At 37.1% G+C, this 24422-nt stretch overlaps 1 protein-coding gene across 1 annotated transcript in view; it reads left to right on the plus strand.

Moving 5' to 3' along the window:
* Positions 1-3099: 3099 nt before the first annotated feature.
* The window catches only part of LOC150076198 (uncharacterized), a 76616-nt gene continuing 55293 nt past the window's right edge, over positions 3100-24422 (plus strand). The window contains exons 1-2 of the mRNA XM_090387523.1: positions 3100-3380; positions 22233-23281. Coding sequence (XP_090243649.1) covers positions 22295-23281 — 987 coding nt within the window. The 5' untranslated portion in view covers positions 3100-3380; positions 22233-22294. The remainder of the gene's footprint in view (positions 3381-22232; positions 23282-24422) is intronic.

Below are 24422 nucleotides of genomic sequence, written 5' to 3' on the forward strand. Positions count from 1 at the left end.
GACTATAGCTTTGTACTAATAGCATCAGTCCGGCAATCCAACGTTAAACTGGGCCCCCTATAGAAGAAATGTTAACTATTCCTCGTGGTCAGCATAAAAGAAAGCTTCTGTTATATCCTTAACTGTTTTATTAAGTTTTCCAGAATTCGTACACTAAATTTATAGATGATTTTTTATCGCTCTGGAACTCCAGCAGAATACATCAAATCAAGCACCAGATTAACAGTTAAATCTTGAGCAGGATTGTGAAAAACATGCATAATATATTTGTCCGATTAGTTTTAATTTAGCGTTAAAAATCTGATAAGGGTACACATAAATTAAAGTTAATAAGGTTCTTGGTGTTCTTTGGATTCACGCTCTCATTAAGGATGAAACAAAACTGTGAGTAATTCTAAGTTGCTGTCTAAGTGACGAATCGATTTGTTATTGGGCTAAGTCATCAAAGAAATTCAATGTGCTATTCTAAATAATTAAATTAAGGTATGTAAATACGGACGCTTTTAGAATTTTAATTTTGAAATAATATTTAATACCTTTATTGCGAGCTTGATCCAAAACAAGTCAAATATTCAACATTCCACACTATAAACTTATTCAATAAATATGTATTTGATTAATTTATAAAGTTCTATAATTTCCATTGACAATATTTGTGAAGTATTCTTGTAAGTGGCCGTACAATTCTGCCATTATATCCGATTTCTTCTTCTTCTTTCAGCCAACTAAATTTTCGGAAGATTTCCATGGCTGACACCTCAACATATTATATATGATGAATTAGCCATTTAGTTCCTTCACCAGTCCAATGAAGTAGAATTAATCTCAGACATCTTCACACGTGCCACTGGGTCTAATTTCGGCTGATCAATACGAAGAATTCAACTGTGTGTCACGCATGCATATTCTCTCCGTATCTGAGGATGGATGGCTTTTTCATTGCTCTTTCTTTCAACAGATGGGACTATTTTAGTGGCAGAGACAGCGGTAGATATATGGGCGGCTCAACATAAAGACGTTTGCTGAGATCTTCTTCAGTTTAGAATTTGTCGCACATCCTTAACCATTTATTTTCATCGACCAGTTTTGGAAATATTATGGAGTTGAAATTTCAATCTCCATACCGCTCTCCTTCCGAGAGCACTATGACTGATACGCGCTTCTCAACTGATCCTTTACGCATTTTTATACAACTGGACTCAGTAATAGGTGGCTCAATACGCCCTGCATTTGTTAAACTTATTATTATTTTTTTAAATACGTTTAAAAGCCCATGGAAACTTAGGAGTAGCAAGTTTTGTTAAAACATGGTGCCCACTGCGGTTAATGTGATACATCAGTTAAATATTGACTTCAAATTTAAGTATTTGTTTATGTTAGGTTATTTTACTGCTAGATAAACATATTAAACTGTTCTATGTGCAATTAGGAACATGATATTCTTCGAAGAGCAGACATAATACCAAACTAATTTAGGATTAAACATATCAGCTTCCAGTAAATTTCAAAAATAAGGACTAATGGATAGTCTGATGTCTATCCATTTTTCTATGATGTGAACTCTTTTGTCTGCAAATCCAGGAGTTTTCCGTCCAAGTAAACACGCCTCGATCTCAGAAGATATTACGCCTCCTCAAATATAAGTTTTCGGTTTAACTATTGGCAAAGTGGTGTAAGATAATAAGCTTATGTAGCATCAGCCAACAGCACGTTGAGTGCAACCAGTATGACCTTTCTTTTTTGTCCACATCACTGAACCTTCACAAGAGTAGGTAGGGCTTTTAGCTCTGTTGTTTACAACGATGCAAGGAAAGGGGTTTCTGTCGCACAAGAGATATATTCAGCTCAACTGAGGTGCGCTCGGTTTTTACCTATCCCGTTACATATAATTTTTACCAAGTATGCATTCAGAGTTGTCTCCCACACTTTAGGAACTGGAAGTCTCAATAAGAATCGATAATTATCGATTGTTTTTTGTCACGCTACAGTTCGGTGGTGCTACACAGTACACTGCTTGATATAATAAATATCATTGCCTAAAGAAGTTGGAATTAAAGTATTTTAAGGACTATTCAGGTATTAAGGACTGACACTGCGGCGTCTTGATGAGTGATTTTCCTGTCGAAAGAACCCAAGGCCAGTGGTTTCGGGTGACTGACAAAAAGACGGTCCGCTGTGTTTTTCCTTCTCTCAACAGCTGCGTGTTGAGTTTCAAAGTGTCGCTATTTGACCGAGTGTCACTTTTTGTTCCGATTACTCCACAGCAAGTGAGCCCAAATCAGACACAAGAAGACTATAACCACGATGGTTTCGAATCGTATCAATAACCCAAATTCGCTTTCTACGAGTTTCAGTTAATTACAGTCTAGACTTGGGCAACGCCACGGCATCAATGCAGGAGCGTTGCCGACGGCCCTCTGCGCATGTCACAAAGAGAAACTCCCGCTTGTTCTGGCAATAACAAATGATTTATAGACATCGTTATTGAATGCCATCGGCGACGTCAATACAGCTGCTTGACATTCGGCTGCATGATTACAGACATATCCTATGTGTGTCGGCAAAGTCCCTGGGGGGGAAAGAAGGAGGAGGTGGTGGTAGTGGTGGAAGACCAACATCACACGAAATGGACGCAAAAGTTGGCTTCTCAAAAATAACCTAAGGAAAACACGCGCTATGCAGTACCCCAACTTCGCATTAATCATCGGAGCTGCCAACCCCAGGCTCTCTAAGCAACGGCGTAGTTCTCAATGAAGATGAGAAGACAGACCGTCAGTGTGTCCCGTTCTTTACACGACCCCTTAACAGTAACTATAAATTCAGTAAAAGAAAAGTTGAATGTCCCAATTATGGAAAGTCGTGGTTCCGTTTCCGTTACCATTTTTTTTTTTTTTAATTTTATTTCCAAGAGTAGTTAACATTCGCTCGTGCCTCTACTACACAGCAATGGACCTCTCGTGGTTTTCGTCTCTTCGGGAAATGAATGAAGCCTCTCCATTCCAACGCGCCTCATTCATCCGCGGCAGTAAATGAACGACGGACTGCGCCTCCTAGCGACGAAGTGTAATGTGCAACTTTGTACCAAAAGGAGGAACAACTATGGCAGATCTGTACGGTGGAATCAGCTACGTCAGCCGGCAACTAGACGACATTCGCTTCTCGCGCGATTGCGTGGGTGGTAAGCGACATTACGACATGCATCAGCGGCTGGCGGTGGACGAATTGCGGCCGGCCGCCTCTCAGAGAACCGCTTCGCCCCGAATAATATTTAATGCAAGGTCTGGAGCCAACCGACCAGTTGCTTCGGTAGGAACGTGCAGCGACTCAGTCTGGACCCCGTGGTATTGGCTTTTGCTCCCGTCTCTGCTCCTCCTCTGTTTGTAAGTTAATACTTTTTCTCTTGTTGAGTTTCGACAAATCTTCTTACGTACTACTTATTCTTGGATTATCTGCTAAATCGGGAGATTTGGGATTAAAATTCGCGTCAGACTTTGACGACTTCATTTAGTTTGAGGTGCTGTTTTCTGTGGGGGGGGTGGGTGGAAGTGTGGGGTAATTGTGGGAATGGAAAGATTTCGTGGCCCGAAATGATGGTGTAGGAAACAACAAAATGATCCTTCGTGCCTATTCGGCACTTCAGCCTATTCGCATTTTACAGGAGGACAATGGAGATTTGTTGAATCTTTTTGGTTCTTTATTACTCCAGTTATCAATATTATGATATTCTGATAAATTTCATTTTTAAAACTCTCGCTTTCATCGAGAAAATTAAATGAATTCATTGTTGTTGTTTGTATACATATTTTTGGTGTTCTAAACTTTTTAGATATTTTAATATCGATTTCTTAAAGCTGGTCATCAAGAACAAATCCGTTAAGAACTAAACAGAATTATTAATCGGCTATCGTTGTAGTCTTAATTTGGATTACAGATAATGTAATGATTTTTAAGTTTCGGGTTTATAATTTAAAGTTTATTTATCAGCCCTTTTGTTAACGCGGCATTGATGTACCTAATTAATATGCATGAATGTGTTTCTGTTGGGAAAATTATCTGAAAGGGAGGCGTTATCAATTCCATCAGATAAGAAGTGCATTCTTTAAAATTGAATCACTCTGTGATCAGTTTTAAGTATTTATTTCTTTTTATTGCAGTTGGTTTGTGTATTTTTCTTCCTGTAATCCTGGAGCTTGAAATCCCTCGGAAACAACTGTTGAAAATAAATTATTTTGTAACTCCATTTAGCTAAAAAAATCTATGCAAGTCCTTTGATCCTCTATCTCGATCGGAACTAAAAGTATTATGGACGGAACGAGATAGATTTTGATTTGTACTGTAAAAAGGTTGTGAATACATGAGGAAATACAATTGATCAAACACAAGATATCAGTATCTGCAACAGCAGAAGGATTAAGAATATTTGTAACTGAAACATAGACTTGTCCATCCCAATTAGAGCTAAAAAAAGAGGAAAATATATTCATACAGCTAATATACAGTCCCCTTAGTGCAGGGGTGGCGATGATGCTCAATGCTCTAAAATCCTTCAGTCTGCAGTAGATCCTGCTCTGACGGATTACCGATGCTATTATATCAGTCGTCAGCCCAAGATTAAGATTATATTCCATTATGAAGTAATAATCTAATCATTTGTGCTTAACAAAGGGAATCCAGTAGAAGATCGTTTTGGTATATAGGGTTTCAGATGATGTTCACTTCAGTAAGTCTGTTAAGCCCTACTAGAGATAAATCCGCAACGCTGGAATGTCTTTCGGAAAAGCCGAATCCGTCTGGCCATAACACTCTACAACTCGTGTCAAAGAAGAGTACATTCCAGTCATTGCAGAAGACCATGCATTGATGCAAGAAAGACTCATTCCATCAGTGACATTAAAACTGATATCTGTAGATTGAAATTTTGGGAAACTGCAAATGGAGGAAGGTTGTTAAAGAAAACAGAAGTTGGAAATATAAATGACGAATAGTAAAAGTTGATTCTGTGAATTGAATTTGGAATTGACAATGAATGGATATGGATGCTGCTGACTGGTTGCAGCATTTGTCCAGACTGGTTCAGAAGAGAGCGAGGGAATTACAAATGCTATTTCAGAAGAAGAATGCCCATGAAAGTATCTATAGAAAAGTTATGCATCAAAAACCGAATGCCTACGAGAGAGAGAGAGAGAGAGAGAGAGACAGACAGACAGACAGACAGACAGACAGACAGACAGACAGACAGACAGACAGACAGACAGACAGACAGACAGACAGACTTCGTAAGAGGTGGTCATTAATTAAACCGATTGCCTCTTCCCAATGGAATTTCTTATGCCCCAAGAGAGTAGAAGTCAGAGTGATCCCTAATGGAGATATGTGATCTTGTCTAGAACTTGGAGTAATATCGAAGGTTGCTATGAGAGAAAAGAACACTGTTTTACGAGAAACGACACACGACAGAGTTTTAGAAGAATTGAAGTTTCCTTCGCCCTCAATTGGAGAATTACCTGGAGATCAGCGTTTAAGGAATTGAGGAATAGCTGTGGCTGATTAAGAAATATAGTTTCAGCATTTGAACAAGAGTCGAACACATCCCATATATAAAAAAAAAACTTCAAGGGACAACACCTTCTGCGTAACATGATGCTTATTACCATCTTTTCCGATAAGAACCTTGTTTCTTAATTACAGAGTACCCAAAAATCAGTATCGAGCGATTTGATACGGAGGACAAGCGTCGAGAAATCTCTGAAGGATTCGTCCTCTCTCATGACAGCGCTTATCTACATGCATTCAAGCTAAGTCGAGGCTTTTTGCGTGGAATGCATTTCTCTGCATTTTTAGCTTTTTAAAGCCACTGATTTGATATTTGATTTCCAGTCGGAAGGTGAAATGGCACCTGCTATTAGTTTCATCCGTAGTCGAAGAAATTTCACGAGGTAAGTATCCTACACTTGGTGAAATAATGGAATGTATTTCTTTAATTTTAACAGTGACTTTGTATGAATCGTTCTAACAAATCAGAGAAAGGATAGGAGAAGCAATAGGCAAAATTTAAATTCATTTCATAAAAAGGATTGAACGTAATCCTTTGAATAGGTTCTATCCTTGGGAAATATTAGACTTTTTGTATCAAATGCTCCGTACTCAGCTTACTATGTGGGAAGACCTTATCCACTTGGCAACGAGCATTTACAATGGTCAGTAATTGTGCTTTTGAGTGCACATTACTGCGCGAGCGAAAGGAAATGTGAACTTTAAGCTAGCGTGTGCTTTACAAGAATAGTTATGCAATACCATGGTCAACTGGTATTGCATAACTATTCTTGTAAAGTAAAAATGCAGAAGGCAAATAGTTGAAGCTAGAACTATTAATATAATTCCTAAAAGTTGGATGTCAGGCTGCCTTTACATTTATGTGGTGTAGACGAGTCCACGATGAGTGGCTTTGGACTCTGAGACTCCATGATTACTTAAATGCGTTAAAAGGAGTAAACATTTATTTGTTTGGGTGTAACAGCTCAAGGCCCAGCAGAACCTAATGTCCCAAGAATAAACATACCTTTTTCTGTTTTCTTATATTACTCTTAAGAAATTCTGTTCAAACGTTTAAGATGATTTGCTTATATTGATCATAAATTAACATATTCAAAAAGATGACTCTAGAAAGAATAAAGCATAAGACAAGCTGATGAAAGGGTAAAACAGCTTTGAAAAAGTCCCAAGCACCTTAAAATACACGAAGCAGAACAGAAGAAAACATTAATAATACTTCTCTTCCTTCTTAAGAAAAAAAAATCACCATAAATGCATCTGCTGGAAGTAATCTATTTTTGTTTTTGAAATATTAGACATTGCTTGGGCAATCGTTAGATTTACAGAAAAGTCAAACATCGAAGGAATGCATTTAATATCGAAATACTAGAGATGCCAGACAAGAAAGAAAGAAAGAAAGAAAAAGGAAGCTCTTCTGGAGGGTTATTAAGTTCGATGGGCCTTTAATACTATCAAAATGAAGCAAAAAGGGGGCAGCTATAGCGAGGAAATGTGCGTCGCTTGCCACCAGAAACTCTGATATAAAATTGCCCGGAGACCTCTTCTGACAGAGCACGCCAAGAGATCGTAATATGCACCCAACCCATTTGTATGTGTGTGAGTCTGTGTGGAAGAAAGCGTATTGATTTCTCTTTCAGACGAGTTCTGTTTGGCTACAGTAGAAAGTTTTTCTTAAAGTAAACAGTTTTGTAAACAGCACATCCTACCACTTTCTCCGGGTTAAGTCCCTGTTTATTTACTGACATGTCTTCGTGTTTGTTCCTTGGAAATAAACACTGAACATCGGCAAACTCAGTCACAGTTTGCCGTTATTCTTACATTCTCTTAGTCTGAAGGATTCACTTATGGACTCATTTATTAGATATAATTGAGTTCAGGGCAAAATCATACGGTAGACGCTTTGAGAAATGATTGTTGAGTCCCGTCAAAGATGGAGAGAAGTTTTAAGGGCCTTTTTCACAGCGCGGTTGAGTTAATCGCTCTCAGGTGAGGGTAGCATGGTTTTTTCTCCCTGAAACTCGGTTTTTCATCCAGCAAACAGAAAATCGACCACAGAACACACCCAATTTACACACAGCATATATGGAGGAATATGGCCTTAGTTGCTGATGCTCCTAAAACCCTACAATAACAATAATAAGAAGTGATTGTACTTATCCGGCATAGCCTCTTTGTGCAGTTAGACAAGTCCACAAAACTGGGTTTGCTTCTTAAGCATCACTATCATAAGGTATAGTACGCGCAATGAATTTTTAGAGATGGGAAAACCAGAAGCATACCAAATTATAACTGGGAGTTAAATGATTTTGTGAAGAGAAATTGTTGAAGCTAAAATGTAATTAATGCACTTGGGGTGATGAAATATCTCCAGTTATATTTAAAGAAACAAAGAAGAGAGATAAGGATAATTATGGTCATAATTATGAGAGCATCCTTGGATTCAGGGAAGGTCGTTATGGATTAATGATGTGTAGATGTCTGTTCTCTTTAAAATGTGGATCAAAATGCAAAGTAAATAAATGTTGATCCAAGTTTGACTTTTACTCCATGGAAAGTAATGGAGTCTGGGGTTAAAGACGTAATACAGGATCATCATCGTGACAGGAATCAGTTAGCCGGAAATCGCAATACGGATTTGCTAAGGAGTGTTCTTGGTTGACCAATTTTATTATTTACTACGATGCAGTGATAAAGGACTGGTCGCAAAACATAAATTTTGACACCCTATACTTAGATTTTAGAAAAGCTCTGAACACTGTTCCAAGTGCTAAAGTGTTGTACAAATTCCAGCAGTGTGGTATTAGGGTAAGAGTTGCTGCTATGGATAAAGGGAAGGTTGAGTGGCAGAAGACAGAGGACGGTTATAAATAGGCACTGATCTTCTACAAATAATGTTATTAGTGGAGTCCTTTTTGTTTCTGGATCCTTTATTGTTTTCAGTATTTATTAACGATATCGAGAAATTTATATCAAGCTGAAGTTTGCAACGATACAAAGGTTGGCAGGGTGATTAATCAGACGAATCAAGGCACACTACTGCACATAACAATGCCAAGAAAAATTATACAGATGGGCTGATAATTTGGAAGTTGAGGTTTATTAAATTGGAAAATACAATGTAGTGCATATGAGCATTATCTCAGAATAACATATCAAATTGGATGGTGCCACACTCAAGGCCATGGAGAACGAAACTAGGGGATCATTGAATACCATTGATTCTGTAAATGGTATACAGAAATTTTGGCAGCGGGGACAAGGATGTGATTATTCCTTATATAAGGAAATAAAGAGCACAAAATTAGTCCAAAAACTACAAAAGGATACTCTTACCATGAAAGAGTTCAGTTCTGCGAATTACAGAGCTTGGAGACTAGGCATCTGCGAGGGTATATCATTGAATTGTTAAGGCTTTAAACAGATTAAGCACACTAAACGTTGAATGGCACTCTTAGCCTTTCTCGAACAACACCCATAAGGGAACAGTGTCATGGCTCAGGGTAAATATATGGAAATTTTATTTTCACAGAGTAACTGATTGTGGGAACAAACTTCCATCTGGAGTAGTGGAATAAATTTAAGGAAGCACCAGAATGAATACAATTGAACTGTGGTACGCTTTTAAAACATTAATCACAGATGCCTTGAATGCGTATACCATTAAAAAAATACTCCACTAGAAGGGTTCCAAGTTGGATGAATAGTGAAGTTGCCGCAATACTTGAGCAGAAAAAGGTGGCATGGAAAGGTTACAGAGCAATAAAAAGTACTGAAGCCTATAACAGCTACAAGGTGATGTGTAATAGAGCCACAGAAAAGGTTCGACAGGCAAAGGCAGTTTATGAGAAATCACTAGCAAACAGAGCAAAGAGGGGGGATAAAGAATTCTTCACATATATAAATGCCAAGAAGAGCAGGACAAACCAGATCGGACCTTTACGTAAGGGAAAGGGGATAGTAATAAATTCACCAGCTGCCGTTGCAGATGAACTCAACAGTTATTTTGCATCGATATTTACAAATGAAAAGCCTTTTGTGGCAATGGGAAATTGTGGGAGCGAAGTTATTAAATATGTAATTAATGATATTGAAATTTCGCAAGATTATTTAATGAAAACATTTTCGAGTCTACAGACCAGTAAGGCTCCTGGAGTTGATGGAATATGCCCTATAATCTTAAGAGGCGGCAAGCGAGTGCATTGAACCATTGAGGCTAATTATGCGAGCATCACTAGACTCTGGGGAGATTCCCTTGGATTGGAAAAGTGCAAATGTATCTCCCACACATAAGGGTGGCTCTAAAAGTGAAGTTGGAAATTATCGACCTGTCAGTCTGGCTTCAGTAGTAGGGAAAATCATGGAGGCAATGATCAAGGGTGGAATTCAGGATCATTTGGATCGAATTGAAATTCTCAAGGATACTCAGCATGGCTTTGTAAAGGGAAAATCATGTTTAACAAATCTGGTTCGCTATTTCGAAAGAGTCACTCACGAGCTGGATTTAGGGAATAATTTCGACATTGTTTATTTAGATTTCAGCAAAGCTTTTGACTCGGTCCCACATGAGCGGTTGCTTTATAAGCTGGAACAGGTTGGAATCACTGGGAAAATCCTTAGATGGATAGAAGGATGGCTTCAGGGCAGGAGGCAGAGGGTTGTGATAAATGGCTATTCCTCAGATTGGGTTGATGTAAGAAGTGGGGTTCCCCAAGGATCAGTATTAGGACCAGTATTAGGATCAGTATTAGATCAGTATTATGTTTTTAATTTTCATAAACGACATTGATGAAGGGATAGAGGGCGTGATGTCTAAATTTTCAGATGATGTTAAAATTGGTAGAGTAGTTAATGATCACTGTCAAGCTGAGCTTCTTCAGAGAGACCTAGATAGACTTCAGGAATGGTCAGAAAAATGGTAGCTATGCTTTAATCCAACAAAGTGTAAGGTATTACACCTGGGAAACAGTAATCCCAAAATAACTTATTCACTTGGTGGAGTTCAACTAAACCCAGTACTGGAGGAAAGGGACTTGGGTGTTACGATACGGTCAGACATGAAATTCTCTGAGCATTGTAAACAGGTTGCAAGGAAGGCCCATGGTGTCCTATCGATGATCTATCGAACTTTTGCAAGTAGAGATAGGGACGTGATAATCCCATTATATAAGGCTTATGTTAGACCACACTTGGAATACTGTGTTCAAGTATGGAGACCGCACCTAAACAAAGACATCGAGCTTCTTGAAAGGGTCCAAAGACGGGTAACTCGCCTGGTGAGATCGGCAAAAGGGCGTCCTTATGAAGAAAGACTTCGAATATGTGGGTTGCAGAGTTTGGAAACTAGACACCTTAGAGGAGATTTGATTGAGGTGTTTAAGGCTCTGAGAGGCATCAGTAAAATGAATGAGGACAGATGTTTCAAGATTATAAATGATGCTAGAACTAGGGGACATAAATTCAAGTTACGCGGGGAAATGTTTAGATTGGACTGCAGGAAGTTTTATTTTAGCCAGCGAGTTATAAATTACTGGAATAAGTTGCCTTCATGGGTGGTAGACGCCGACAGTTTGGGGAAATTCAAAGGTTATCTGGATAGTACTTTCGGGTAAGGGAAGCGCATAGGATGATAGGTTTAATTTCTTTTTTATTTATTTTTTATTTTATTTTTTTATTTATTGATTATTATTAATTAGTTATTTATTTTATTTATCTATTTATTTATTTTTTTTTTGTTTTTATCATTGTTTTGTTCGGATTTTTTTTTTTTTTTTTTTTTGGCTGGTGCAGCATAAGCCATAGGCTTTCTTGCACCATGCGGCCGTTACTAATACTAATACTAAATTATTATAGGGGGATGAGGTGGGCAGTTAACTTTTGTCTGTTTGCTTGCTTTTCGGAATGAAAATTCCAATTTTCAAGTGTCAAAAACTGATTAATCCTTTTTCGAGCTAACTTGGTCAGTGTGGGAAAAAACCCATCAAATTTCTCTCTCTTCATTTCTTTATCTTTTTGGGCAATGAATGTCGCTGACTGCTTGCCTTTGAGGTCTGCGCACTTGCATTGTGTCCCACGGCTCCTTCTAATGTTCAGACGTGACCTGTTTTGACTACGAGTTATGAGAGTCGCTGTCCAATACAAGTTTCGTTTGTCATTCATAAGCTGATAACGATGAATGCACTCAGACGTGTAGAGTAAAAAAAGTTAGCATTCTTCTACCACTTGATTTCTTAATACCAACCATTCACATTAATGACAAGGCAGAAAGGCAGACAGGCGTCCTTCTTCCTTCCTTCCTTCCTTTCTTTGAGGAACTGTAGAAAACGTTATAATACATAATTATATCGTAAAAATGAATGCCTCTCTTCTACCCCTCTTCATCTATCATTTTTGATTAACGCCGAGTGTTTCATCCACAAAAGAAACCATTAACTGGAAACGGCTGAAGAACATCAACAATTCTGGGAATGCTCAGGTCTGAATAGTATATTTGTTGGTTATTAAGCAGAGTTCCAATTTCTGATTCCGAATGGTAGCAGGGCTAGTCTTTTTGTGTAACTTTACGCTTCCAATTTTCACAGCTTAATTATTACCCCTAAGCCGTAGAAAACTTCAGTGATAGAACTCCCTACAGACGCTGTTCTAAGGAGAATAACCAACCTAATGCATTAGAAATATGAAGCAGGAGGAGCCATTAATCGTTTTATAGAATTAAATTGCGTAGTCAGACGCTACATGGACGTCCGGTATTATACAGCTCATATTACGACATTTCTTTTCAAACACGTTTCAATAAAAATAGAGAAAAACAAAGTACATTTACTGAAAGGTACAATGGTAAAGTGAGTCAATGAAGCTCTTCCATCAGGCGCTCCCCAATGAATATGATATTTTCGGTGTACAATTTGGCCTTTGTCGGCGCCGTATTATAAATGATGGAAAGTGAAAGGTCGTTAAGCAGTAAATAGAAATTATGAGTATATCGCGGTGTCTTCGGCCTGCTACCAACGCCACATGATATTAATCCCTTCCGATTTGACCATAAACACTAAAGCTATTCAATAAATCAAGTCACGCAGCAGTGCCAAGCAACAACAAGGTCCCTCACTAGATCTCTACGTATGTTTTATGTTAAACTGGACACGGACATGCACCCGTGGCCTTGCTTATACGATGTGCGTGGTATATGTACCAAGGGGCTTTATATTGCTTTGGAGAAAGTAACAATCAGTCAGGCGTCAGTTCCTCGAAATGTGAGTCCCCTAATTTAGAGGAATCCCATCTTTATCTTAAGGTCCTATGACCCGTTTCTGAGAGAAGAAGCCATACGATTTTCTGGTATACTTAATAGTAGTTGGTTAATATGCAAATATTATTAGAGGACATTAATACACGATTGATTTGATTGGCAGAATTTTTGAGAAGTAAGGTGATAAGCTAGATCATTTTGAACCTGAAATTGAATTTAATTCCAACATTTCTTGAGATTTCTTCTGTAGCTGGACAATGCTCACTGTCCCCCATCTCAGAAACTCAAATATGAGGCGCTATTCAATACAATAACATACCAAGTAGGACAATATCAGTACATTCATACCATATTGATATTGTCCCTTCAAACTTTTACATATTTAAGTTACTTTAAGATGTAGCTATGAGGACAAACTTCGAGAAGATGATGGTAGAATCTTTTGTGGTAGAATCAAAAAGTCTGTAAAAGAAAAAAGCAGTTTTGACGCTATACTGTAAGGTATCTCATATCTTTTTTATTCAAACCAAAGCTCTAGTATATCCAATATTGAACAATATCGGAAATACTAGAGCTTTGGTTTGAATAAAAAGAGTTTTAATGATATAAAAATTGTACACTAGTTATCTTTATATTGCTGAACAGTTGTGATAGCTACCCGTATGAATATACGATTAAATAACAAATCTTTATTTGATTTGACATCAAAATGCTTCAAGATGGATCGTTTCAGTCATGGTTTATTAACTTTCTTAGAGATCTTATGGCGACGGCCTCTTTCACCCTCTTTGTCTACTTTTTCAGTAGGACATCGCATTTTTCATGTTTTAATGTGCTGATTACATTAATGTTATTAGCATGATATTATATTATTAATGCACTGAAGTAGGGTACATTAAATTCATTTGGATTGTAAGGATGGCTGAGCAGAATTTATTACGCGACACGAACTTAAAAACTTTGGCCGAATCTATGTCTATAGCATTACAATCGGAAACTCTTTATTGGGCAATAATTTGGAGCGTTATTGTTCCTGAATACCACTTCAAAAATCTGGAACAAGAAGGAAAAGCGGATTTTCAAATCCATTACTTTTAAAACAAAATTATTCACCAGATCCAGATCAACCCCCATATATAAAATTAATTAATGTGACCATTAAGTAGTTTATATATATATCTTACAATAGTCTGTATTTTGGTCGGTGTTTCTCTTTGCAGGATGAAAGATCCCATGTCAGCAGATTATTGTAATTAATGAACTTTTTTAGGTGCGCGATGATAATTCGTAAGGATCAAAATTCCTTTGAAACTTTTTAGAGAGCTTGTGCAGTTTATCTTCCCATAAATGACATTTTCTTCGAACAGTTACAATAACAGGAGAAGACTAATCAGGCGACCATGAGCTTAACATGTTCTGTTAAGTTCAAAATATAAATAACTACGCACTTAACATAAAATGTCTGGTTTCTCATCTAAATCTAAACTGGATGACAGTGCAATCACAATAGTTTATCGTCTTCAGTTGGAGAAAGGACATTTTCGTTGCGTCCATGGCCCATGTAGAAAGTTAATCTCATATTATTATTTAAAAGGATGTCTCTTCCGACATCTGTGGAGAGTTGTAGTATCTTTAAGGAGATTTGCTTCATCCGTCATTTTTGTTTTAAACAGTTTTTATTTCTAAATATCGCTCTTCCACATAAGTTGGATTCACTTCTAGTGTACACATGTCATGGATCTATTGCTCATATTTAACGCATCCAATTACCTTTCTTCTCACATTAAAATAATCGTTCCAATGCTCTTTGCAATTATTGTTGTCAATTTCATCTAAGTCTGTCTTATTGCCAGATTCTTTAATTAAATCTTCATCTTAATTTAAACCTATCATATCTTTCCTATTTCTTACTTTCACTGCTTTATTCAGTTGCCTTTTTTTTTGTAATGTTTCTCTTTCCTTTTTAATGTTTTTAAATTTCCTTTATAATGTTTTCTGTCGATGTCGAGATATCTTCTGTTTCTTTCTGTTGCTGGAAGAAATGGGAATCTTTGGAAAAGAGAAGAAAGTTTCTAAGGGGAACAAACTGAATCTCTCATTAGAGAATTTGGCAATGGTAATGATGGAAATTTAGCTGGGGTAGATGGGATAGGAGAATTCTGAGCTTCAGTAGCAATAGATATTAATAAATTTTTATTAGAATCTGATGGTGACTCTGATCAACCAGCAGCAACTTATAGTTATTTTGTAGGATGCCTGTAGGTCGACTCTGACAACGAAAAATAAGTGGTTATGAATAGTCAGGATAAAATTGATAGATTCTCGTCTCCTTAATTCCAGACTCTCGACAACTATTAGGACCTTGAAATAATAAAATTAAAATAGGACCTTGGCCGAGATTTAAATCAAAAGATGCAAAATCTGAACTTAAAGACAATTTACCATAAGGGAAGACAACGGAAGAATTCCCGAAATTTCCTGGAGACGCCAGAAAATATCAGTTTAGTTTGTAATCTATAATGCGTTTGTCTGAAATATGAATTTGTTGCTGGAGTAACAATCTTCTGATTCATGGGTTTATATTTCTGTTGGCCACTGGTCACATTCAAGTAATAAATCAAGAAAGAGGCTTGACAATATTTATACTTAATATTAAGGATCGGACGGACCGAAAGATAACGATAAAAAAGGATGGAGGTACACTCTGTAATACACCCAAACAAAAATACTGCGATTTTCTCGGAGGTTGAACTCTTCTTCCCGGACTGACCCTTCTAATATTTCCATAAAATTATGATTTATTTAATGTAATTATTTTCTGAAGATATCGATACCAAATCCTTTAATTTTTCCAATAAGGAAACCCGCCTAAACTGTCTAAAAAAAGTTTCAAATAGCAATATGACAAATATAGTAGAACCATAGATGTAATTCTACTAGATGGCGTTTTGAATTGTCCACGAGCTCGATAATATTAAAATGTAAGGGGCATACTGCTTGGGGTTTCTCAATCTCGTTCTAATTCCTGGCCAGCACACTGCCAAATTCCTAAATGGTTTTAATTATACAACTATATAATTAGATATTCATTTAAAACAACACTAAGCGCTCATTTCTATTGAAAATGGAATGAACGATTGGCTAATCAAGAATAAATTGCCAAGTCATTGGCACACTAAAATTCTATTCTGCATAAACGATCAAATCTCAATAGAATGTTACTTGGGTGGAGAGGGATGCCTAGTTAACCTTCATGGAAGGTTAAAACAACAATCCTTCCAAAGAAAACATATACTACGAGTCCTTTCTTCCTGTTTATTATAATTAGATGAAAGATACCTCTGTCTTTCTTGATATAATATTGAGCGTAACACGTTTGTACTGATAACCTAGTTTTAGAAAGCTTATCTGAATTGGTTGTCTTAAAGTCCACAATCTCATGATGCTCCAGATTTTGACTTTGGAACTGGGATTTTCTGTTAGAGAATAACAGAATAGTTATGAGAATCAAATATATTCGTTAGATTTCGTTTGGTGGGCACCAAATAACCATGGACCTTTCGTTCATTGGCTTTAGAATTTTACAGATTGAATGTAATTACATTTTTGCGGTCTGGAAGTGTATTCATTCTCATTCCATTTGTCTAAGTGCCGAAGCATGAAAGGGAGAACAGAGAAAGTTAACAGCTGTAAGAAATGTCTTACAGCTTCTTTTATTTTTAATATTTGGAGATGATTTCGGGCTCATGTGTGTATGTGTTCGTGCGTCTGTGTTTTCAGTATACTGCGGATTCCTTCCAAGAGAGAGTAGTCGTTCATAGAAACGTGTTCCTTGAGATATTAAGTTTAAAGCGTGCTATTTTAATGCAGTAATAAATAAAATGTAGCCGAGTGTGTTTCACTTTCAAAGTTGTTTTCAAATGGATTCCTATTATGGAAGTTAATGCAGTTTTATTAAACATTCCCGATGACAATTCCCTACATCTGCATTATGACGTACCCTTCTTCACGATAGGAATTAGTAGAGGAACTATCATTCCATTTCAAAATTTTCTTTAATCCCAAAAGAATTCGCTAATGGCCATCAGGCCCTCAAGAAGACACGCGTGTCTTTATGTGAAATCACCAAATGGTTTTTTGCCCATTTTTCCTTTCAAAAGTTCGCAGAAGCAAAATAGCAGGCATCTTCCAAGTGGGTTCTTGCCTTATAATGGGTCTGTAATGGATGAATGGACCGATGTTCCTTTCATTGCGGATATACTTATAAATAGCTTTCGTTACTTAGAAGTATTTTTTTTTTGTGTAAGCTTACTTGGCAGTATTGAATTTCACATGATTTAAAAATAGCCCGTGTAATGGGCGTGCATACCAACATAATAATATGCGCAATACACGGAACGCAAACTTTTGATGAAAAATGGATTTATTTATCTCGAAAATACTATTTGCTTTAAGTTAAAACACTATCAACAAGAAGAAAACAAAGAAAAAACTTGAAAATAGTATAAAAATGGAAATAAATGAAGTTATAACAGTAAAAATGATTTATGGACTTAAAAAAAATAACGAATTTTATGCAGTATTCCTGAATTGGGATGGTATTTATGTTTCGGTGGGTTCTAAGCATGAAACTTGCCCCAGTGCTTGTTCCCACTGGTCCTTTTAGATCTTTCTTCTCCACATTCTAATTCCCTGTGGTTCAGCTAGCTGTTTCTCTTTCCATTTTAGGATCCCAATATACTTCCCAACACTACGCAGATACACTTAAACTTCGGGGCTTTCTGTCCATCATTTAACTTGTCAGATGTATTAAAAAATACGACTAAACGAGAAAGAATATTGGGTTCGCGCAAAAATTTCGATTTTAAGGAAAGCAGAACCTGCACACCTTATGGTAATACCTTGAATTCAACTTTAATCGACAGTGTAATCAATTGACGGAGACATTTTCACAGTAATTTTTCTTCTTCTTTCGTTCTATACACTGTCAGTTGCGTGGGCGTGCTACCTCCTCACATCCGGGTAGTTATGAAAATGGGGGGGTAGAGGACGGAGAAAAGTATTCTTTTTCTTTTGTTTCAGCCAAGAAAACATAACTGTCTTCTCAAGTTATTGATCGTGCAGAAGGCAAATGGGTTACTCACCCCCGCTTGCACCCCCACCATAAATCTTCCAGTATCTATTGATGGTTGTAATGCAGAACTTGTAATTTACTTGGCTGAACTACGTTGTTTTCTTGTCCTCTGGCAGTCCATTTTGTTCGACAGGAACAGATTTTCAAATGCACCCTCAATGTGGAATATGAGCAGGAGAAACCAGTGACCTTCTCTCTCTCTACATATTTTCTTTATATGACATTGATGATAAGATTTCCCTTCTGTATACCCTGTCCTTAATTATCTTAACGATAATTTTAAATTGTTTACTTTTGGTGAGGCAGATAACTATAACTTTATTATTATCAGATTAATAATAAATGGCACAAAAATGAAGGTGTTCCAGCCTAATTTCTGTCAGTTGAATTCCAATTTTATTAGTTTATCGTAGCACCTTCGTGCCCCAACATCTGATTATTTATCTTTTCATTGCGTATTTAAAAGAACATAAAAACAAAGAATTGTTACCATTTGATGAAAATGCTATAAAATTCGCTAATAAACAGAATTTGAATATTTTATTGCATTTTTCGTTGTAAAATGTGAAGAACTTTAAATAAAATTTCGATTTTTCCCCTTAAATTAATATGTTTTGGAAGTGCATGTTTTGTTTATTTTCATGTAATTCATGAAATTTAATGAAAGTCTGTTGAATAAAAAGAGATATAAATAAATAAGCTGAAATGTGTTGTTAAAATATTGTATTTTTATTTCTTCTGTTTTAAAAAATAGAATGGGTCCACAAATATTTTCTAAAATAGCAAATATATAAAATTTCACGAAAATTCGTCTATTTGGAGTTCAGTTTTATATGTGAGCGGACTGATAGGCATTTAACCAGTTGAGAAAAGTGCCTAAATTCAAGAATTCGAGTATTATTTATAAATTCAAGTATTATTTATTTATAAATAAGCCTTAGGTCTTTTAAATATGTTATGCGTGGAAAAGATAAGTTTTTTCCTTATGTCTAAGAAAAATCCATTAAGGTAGCTGAATCCCCATGCTGGAGATACTTTTTTTTTCTCCTGGGCTGCGACATGGTTGAGCAAAGTCATACCTTTTTCTGTTTATATTTTTCTGAGTGTGTAACAAAATCAGTGATATCAATTTTCTCTTCCAAACACCGATGGTCTGATCGCATCGAGATGTTTCCTTTAAAAGGATAGACGCAAGAGGATTTGTTTGAGATAAAATCTAGAAATGCAGTACACTGTAATTCGACGATCAGTTTGTTTTAAAAATGCTAAAGAGATAAAAGGGAAAATATAGTAGACTGACTGTATATAATAGGACAAAGACATAAAAAGAGTATACCAAAAAATCAGTGGAATAAACATAAAACTCTCTAATAGAATCAAATCCATCTATCAACCTTTTTAATAGTATCCTTCCATTTGACCATGAAGTCTCATCACTAAAGTTACTAGATATCATTAAGTAAACGAAATTTATTGTAATTTTGGAAAATAAATGTGGATTATAGATTTAGATTATAGATATTATATATTATATAGCTATAGTGATAATTCATAATCGAAATGACACACACATATAAATGGAATAATTGAAAAAATTAATAGCCAATTAGAAAAAGGAAAATAAAACATCTGAGGAAATCATCATCTAATACAGAATAGGAAATATATTTCTTGTTTCGTTTAAGTCATCTCTTAAAAGCAAAATTTTGTCCAAAACCAAATACCACAACCGGTATATACGAAGTACCCCTCCAGTTTGTAATACAATAAACTTTTACTTGAATTTTCACAAACCCTAACGTTAACTTGCACAAAACCAGTGACAGACATTCTATCTAAAGAAGGAAACGCATTTATCTCAGCAGGTAGCCTCACTCTTATATTACGGGTTCACAAAAGCTGCATTAACCTTCAATCATACGCTCAAACCGGATATTAAATACTTTGGTCAACCTCGTACTTCCTAGCCTTAGTTAATGACAACAGAAGCATGATGGATATGCCATCACAATGTTTCTTTTTTTCTCTTTTTTTCCTTGGCCATTCCTTCCCTCCTTTTAGGTTCTTTAAATGCTCATCACATCACTCACCTTCCATTAATACAACAAAACCTTCCAGTGTTAATTTTCTTCGAACAGCATCCTTATGAGCGATTTCACATTTCTCCCTGGTCTATTCTTCTCCTGGCTTTCAGCTGCGTGCATTCGGACTCATTGTAACAACCGTCTTAAAATAGACACCGTCTACATCCAGTTGAGGAAACACAAAGCTAATGTGTCGCCACACCTGGTCCCTTCAGAGAACTTTGCAATCCATCTTTCTAATATTGCATCTTGCCAATGTCTGAAGTGGAGTAAATTATATCCAAGAGATTTTCTGTCATTTTTTTTTCGCTAAAGGAGCCGTTCTATTGATAGCGTTATGAGAGGGTTATTTATAGAAAGCTAGCGCCGCCAGATGTTGGTATCCATCGATTAAACTGTCAGCCAACCATTGCGTCAAGTTCCTGGGTCCCAGAACACTCACTACTTTATCGCAATGTTGCAGACTGCAACTTTCATTCTTTTACTGCGTTAAAATAACGACTGGAGAAGGGTTAGCAACAGTTGATACTTGAATATACGAAACTACAATATTAAATTCCTTTCTTTGTCCCTTTCAACTCTTCTCGCAAAGTCATTGCTTTGTTTGAGATGTTGAATGCCACTACGCAAGCTCAGGCTATTGCATTCTCAAGTATTGCACGCAAAAGCTGTTTGTTGTGTCCTGAAAAGTAAAATAATATGCAATAGCTTAATTGTGGATTTCTGCAGAAGATTCTGTGGACTAATAGAATGCATTCATATTTAAATTTTTCCAATCTGGCTATGAATGAATTTAAAATCGAAACAAAACATTACTGGTTTGAAATGGGTGAAAAGGAATTAACTAAAGTCGTTTGTCTAACAATTTGTCAACTATCCTTGATTTTCTTAGTCCATCGCTTAATTTCTCCCGAAATTCTCCACTGAACTTTTAACCTATTGTGAAATATCTTGGTAACTAACACTGAGGTTGCTATGGTGAGTCGGTCTCTTGCAGTTTCCTCAAATTAAATTCCTTCTCCGATAATAATACAAATTCCTTGAAGTTTTGCCTGCAAATATATTGCATGTCAGCAACATGGAGACATTCTCACGTTTCAGCAATTTTAAGACCTCAAAAAGGATTTTCTACATATGTATTGTTTCCGGCAGAATTTATCGAATGCATCTCCATCTGCACTTACGAATTCCGAGGGTATTATGCTTTTGAAATATGAAACATATTGGTAACAAAATAAAGGTTTCAAAATCGATTCATATTTTTTTCGTTTCTCGTTTTTATTTGCAGATAAGGATGTTGAATTCTTTTTTACGTCTGGATTGGATTCATTGATTTTAAATCATTCAAAATTACCACAGAAAGCAATAATCAACTAGAAAAACGCAAACTCAAGTTATTTTTCGTACAGACCAAACTGGCTGTAGATTTTAATTCTCTGAATTCTCCTAAAGGTAGTATTAATCTCTTATTCTTTCGGTATATTCACTGGACGGGTTCAGTGCTGTCCATGGAAACTATATACGGATAAACTGTACGAATCCAAACGCAAAAGCGTAGGAGTGTGACGTATTATTTGAATTGCTGATGGAATCAAGTTTGAAATGCACATAACAAATCCCCACCTCTGTCTGCAGTTTCACTCCCAGCCGGTGTTCGAGAGATGCCAGAACACGAAAAGGAGGAACGTAGGAGACTTTCTTTTACACGTTCGGTGCTCACAACAAGTGAAATTTGAATTTTTTAGAACGCATGCTGCTGTATCTCTGACTCTTGTTATATCCCTCTCTTGTCGGTTTTCTGGAATGGCATCTGATATTGACGCTGTCTGCATTTCAGTGAGTGATAACGTCGTCTCCTCATTTAAGAAACATTTCCACATTAAAAGATTCTCATTAAGTATTCGCTAGAGCGGGTCTTTTGAAGAGAGGATAACAGCTTTTGCTTGTATAGACTTGGTAGACGAAGACGAACCAGAAAAAATAACGAAAATTGATATTCACTTATTTAAAGTATTATTTGAAAAGAGACAGTTGCTTTGCGTTGTTAAGGCTTTGACAAATATTCTGGTTTAACTTATAGTTTCAAAATTAATTTACCAAATCTGGTAGCTTTTCAGTATCATTATAATTTCAGTTAAGAAAAAGAAAAACATAATTTAAATTAGATTATTTGACTTCTCAGAAATCAGTGCTAATTAGATTTATTTTCTTTCAGGTAACACGAGTGTTGGGAGTTTAGTTCTGAACTGTTTTCGGGCCCATCCAAAACGGTTGAAGATGTGTCCCGCAGGAAAACTTTGGATCACTTTCCTTCTGATGATAAACGAAGCCGAAAACATCTACAGCATCCACTCCTTCCTCGCCACCAACCACCTGGGGTCGCTGATGCTGACAAAGAACATTGCTTCCAAATCCAAAGTGACGGGAGCTACCGGTGACGTTTCGCGACGGCAAAGTGAGCAACTTCCCCGCCACCTGAACGAAGTGGTCGAGCCTGAGCCATCATGTTCCGAGCTGCGGGCAATGTGGAGGCACATGAATCGCATGGCCCGTCACAGCGAGATCACTAACGAAATTCCTCAGCTTCCTGTCACTTTCCCTGCTGCCGCTGCTGCATTTGGGTACGCATCGCAACCACGACGACCCTTCCGACCAGGTGGTGTCAACATGAAGCAGGTCAGCAGCCAGCCGAATTCCTATGGGTCTGCATCGTTCGTACCGGAATATTCTGCGTTTGGCAAGATCGTTAGAAATCCGGACGAGAAGCAGTCCTACCGCGCAGAGGTGCACAAAGTTTCCAGCCATGCCCGGAGCGGATTCTCCAGATTTGACGACAGTTATGACCCCAAAGGTCAGTACGGAGTCTCGAGGAACAGTATGAGAGAGATGTATCCAGGAAAATTTTCCAACATTCCACTTTCAGAAGAAGCTCTGGGTCTGTATGGAACCGTCATCTACAGACCGGAAGACAAAGGCCTATACGAAAGGTCACGACCACACTGGAACAGGGAGGACAACAGCAGATGGCGACAAGGCGAACAGTACAGAACCATTCCGGTTAAAACTAAAGGCAAATCTATGTATGGGAGCGTCATCAGTACCGCACCTTCTGGATTTCGACAAGGGCACCCCGTAGTGGTAGTTCCAGCTCAGCCTTATTCAAGGGTCTTTGTAAAAGGGCAGCGGAAGGACAAAGGAACCACAATGGAGCTAGCTCATGACGTTCACCTGAACGAGGAAATGACAGACATTGCTAAAAATAAGGTAATCGTAAGTTTATATTTTTGTACGTACATTTTCATCCTTTGATTGGCCATTTCATCACAGATATATAATTATTTAAGTAGTTAAAAATAATAGGGCATCTTCTACTTTACGCACAACAGACAAACCTTTTAGCATCAGAATATTAAAATACTATTGATTGCATTTACTGTAGTACAGGATCATGTGCTCAACACAGCGAATTGAGATTCTATGGGTGGTGGATCCGATCGAGATTCCTTCCATGGCAATGAGTGGTGACTGCAACGCAAGAATTTGAGAGCTGACATGATACACGATTCGTATCTGTGGTATGGATCATGTGTCATGTCAGAATGTCCTTTATGGACAGTATGTTATTAATATGACAGAGTGGGCATTTCAGGATCATCAAGTGGAAATAATAAATAAAAACAAACAAACGCACTCAGTTCCTTGGACATTATGTTTCATTTAAGAAGGAAGAGTTTTAGAAGAAGAAGAAGCATGGCAAATCCTCCTCCTCCTTTAACCTGCAGTTGGACACGATCTCTCTGAGAAAATGGATTGGGATAGAGACAGAAGAAAACTATAATGAACATCGTACAGCGATTCTTTACTTCGTAGAGGAAAAGGAAAGTTTGATGTTTAGATAATAGTTGAATGAAAGCAGTGTAATTCTCCTCAATGTTCAATCCTCATAGTGGAATCTACACGACTGTTTATTAGCGCAGCTAATAAATAGTCTTGTAGTTTCTTTCCTAAAAGATCAAGTTTTGATCAAAGCGGATATCTTCCTAAAAGATCAAGTTTTGAACCTGAAAGTTCCAAAGTCGGACGTCCAAGACTAAGAATTGACTATTTATCCAACTGACTAGCACTTTACTTTTAACCACTTGGAGCTGTGGGGAACCACCGCTCCAAGTGGTCAACCTACATTCTATGTAACCACTTGGTATAATCTGCGCTAGTAGCACAGTGGTTATAATCACCAGTTCTTCCCCCCACACCGGGTGGAAAAGGCCCGGGTTCGAATTCCATCAATAACGCGAGTTTCTGGGTGAAAAAGACAAACACATCTTGAGATCGATGACTGTTGTGGAAACCCATATGAAGTTCTCCCATTATTGATCGTATTCGAACTCTTACCTTTTCCACCTTA

The sequence above is a fragment of the Mastigoproctus giganteus genome, chromosome 13, assembly GCF_048544385.1.
Source record: "Mastigoproctus giganteus isolate SK-2022 chromosome 13, ASM4854438v1, whole genome shotgun sequence".
In the NCBI taxonomy this organism is placed as follows: domain Eukaryota; kingdom Metazoa; phylum Arthropoda; class Arachnida; order Uropygi; family Thelyphonidae; genus Mastigoproctus; species Mastigoproctus giganteus.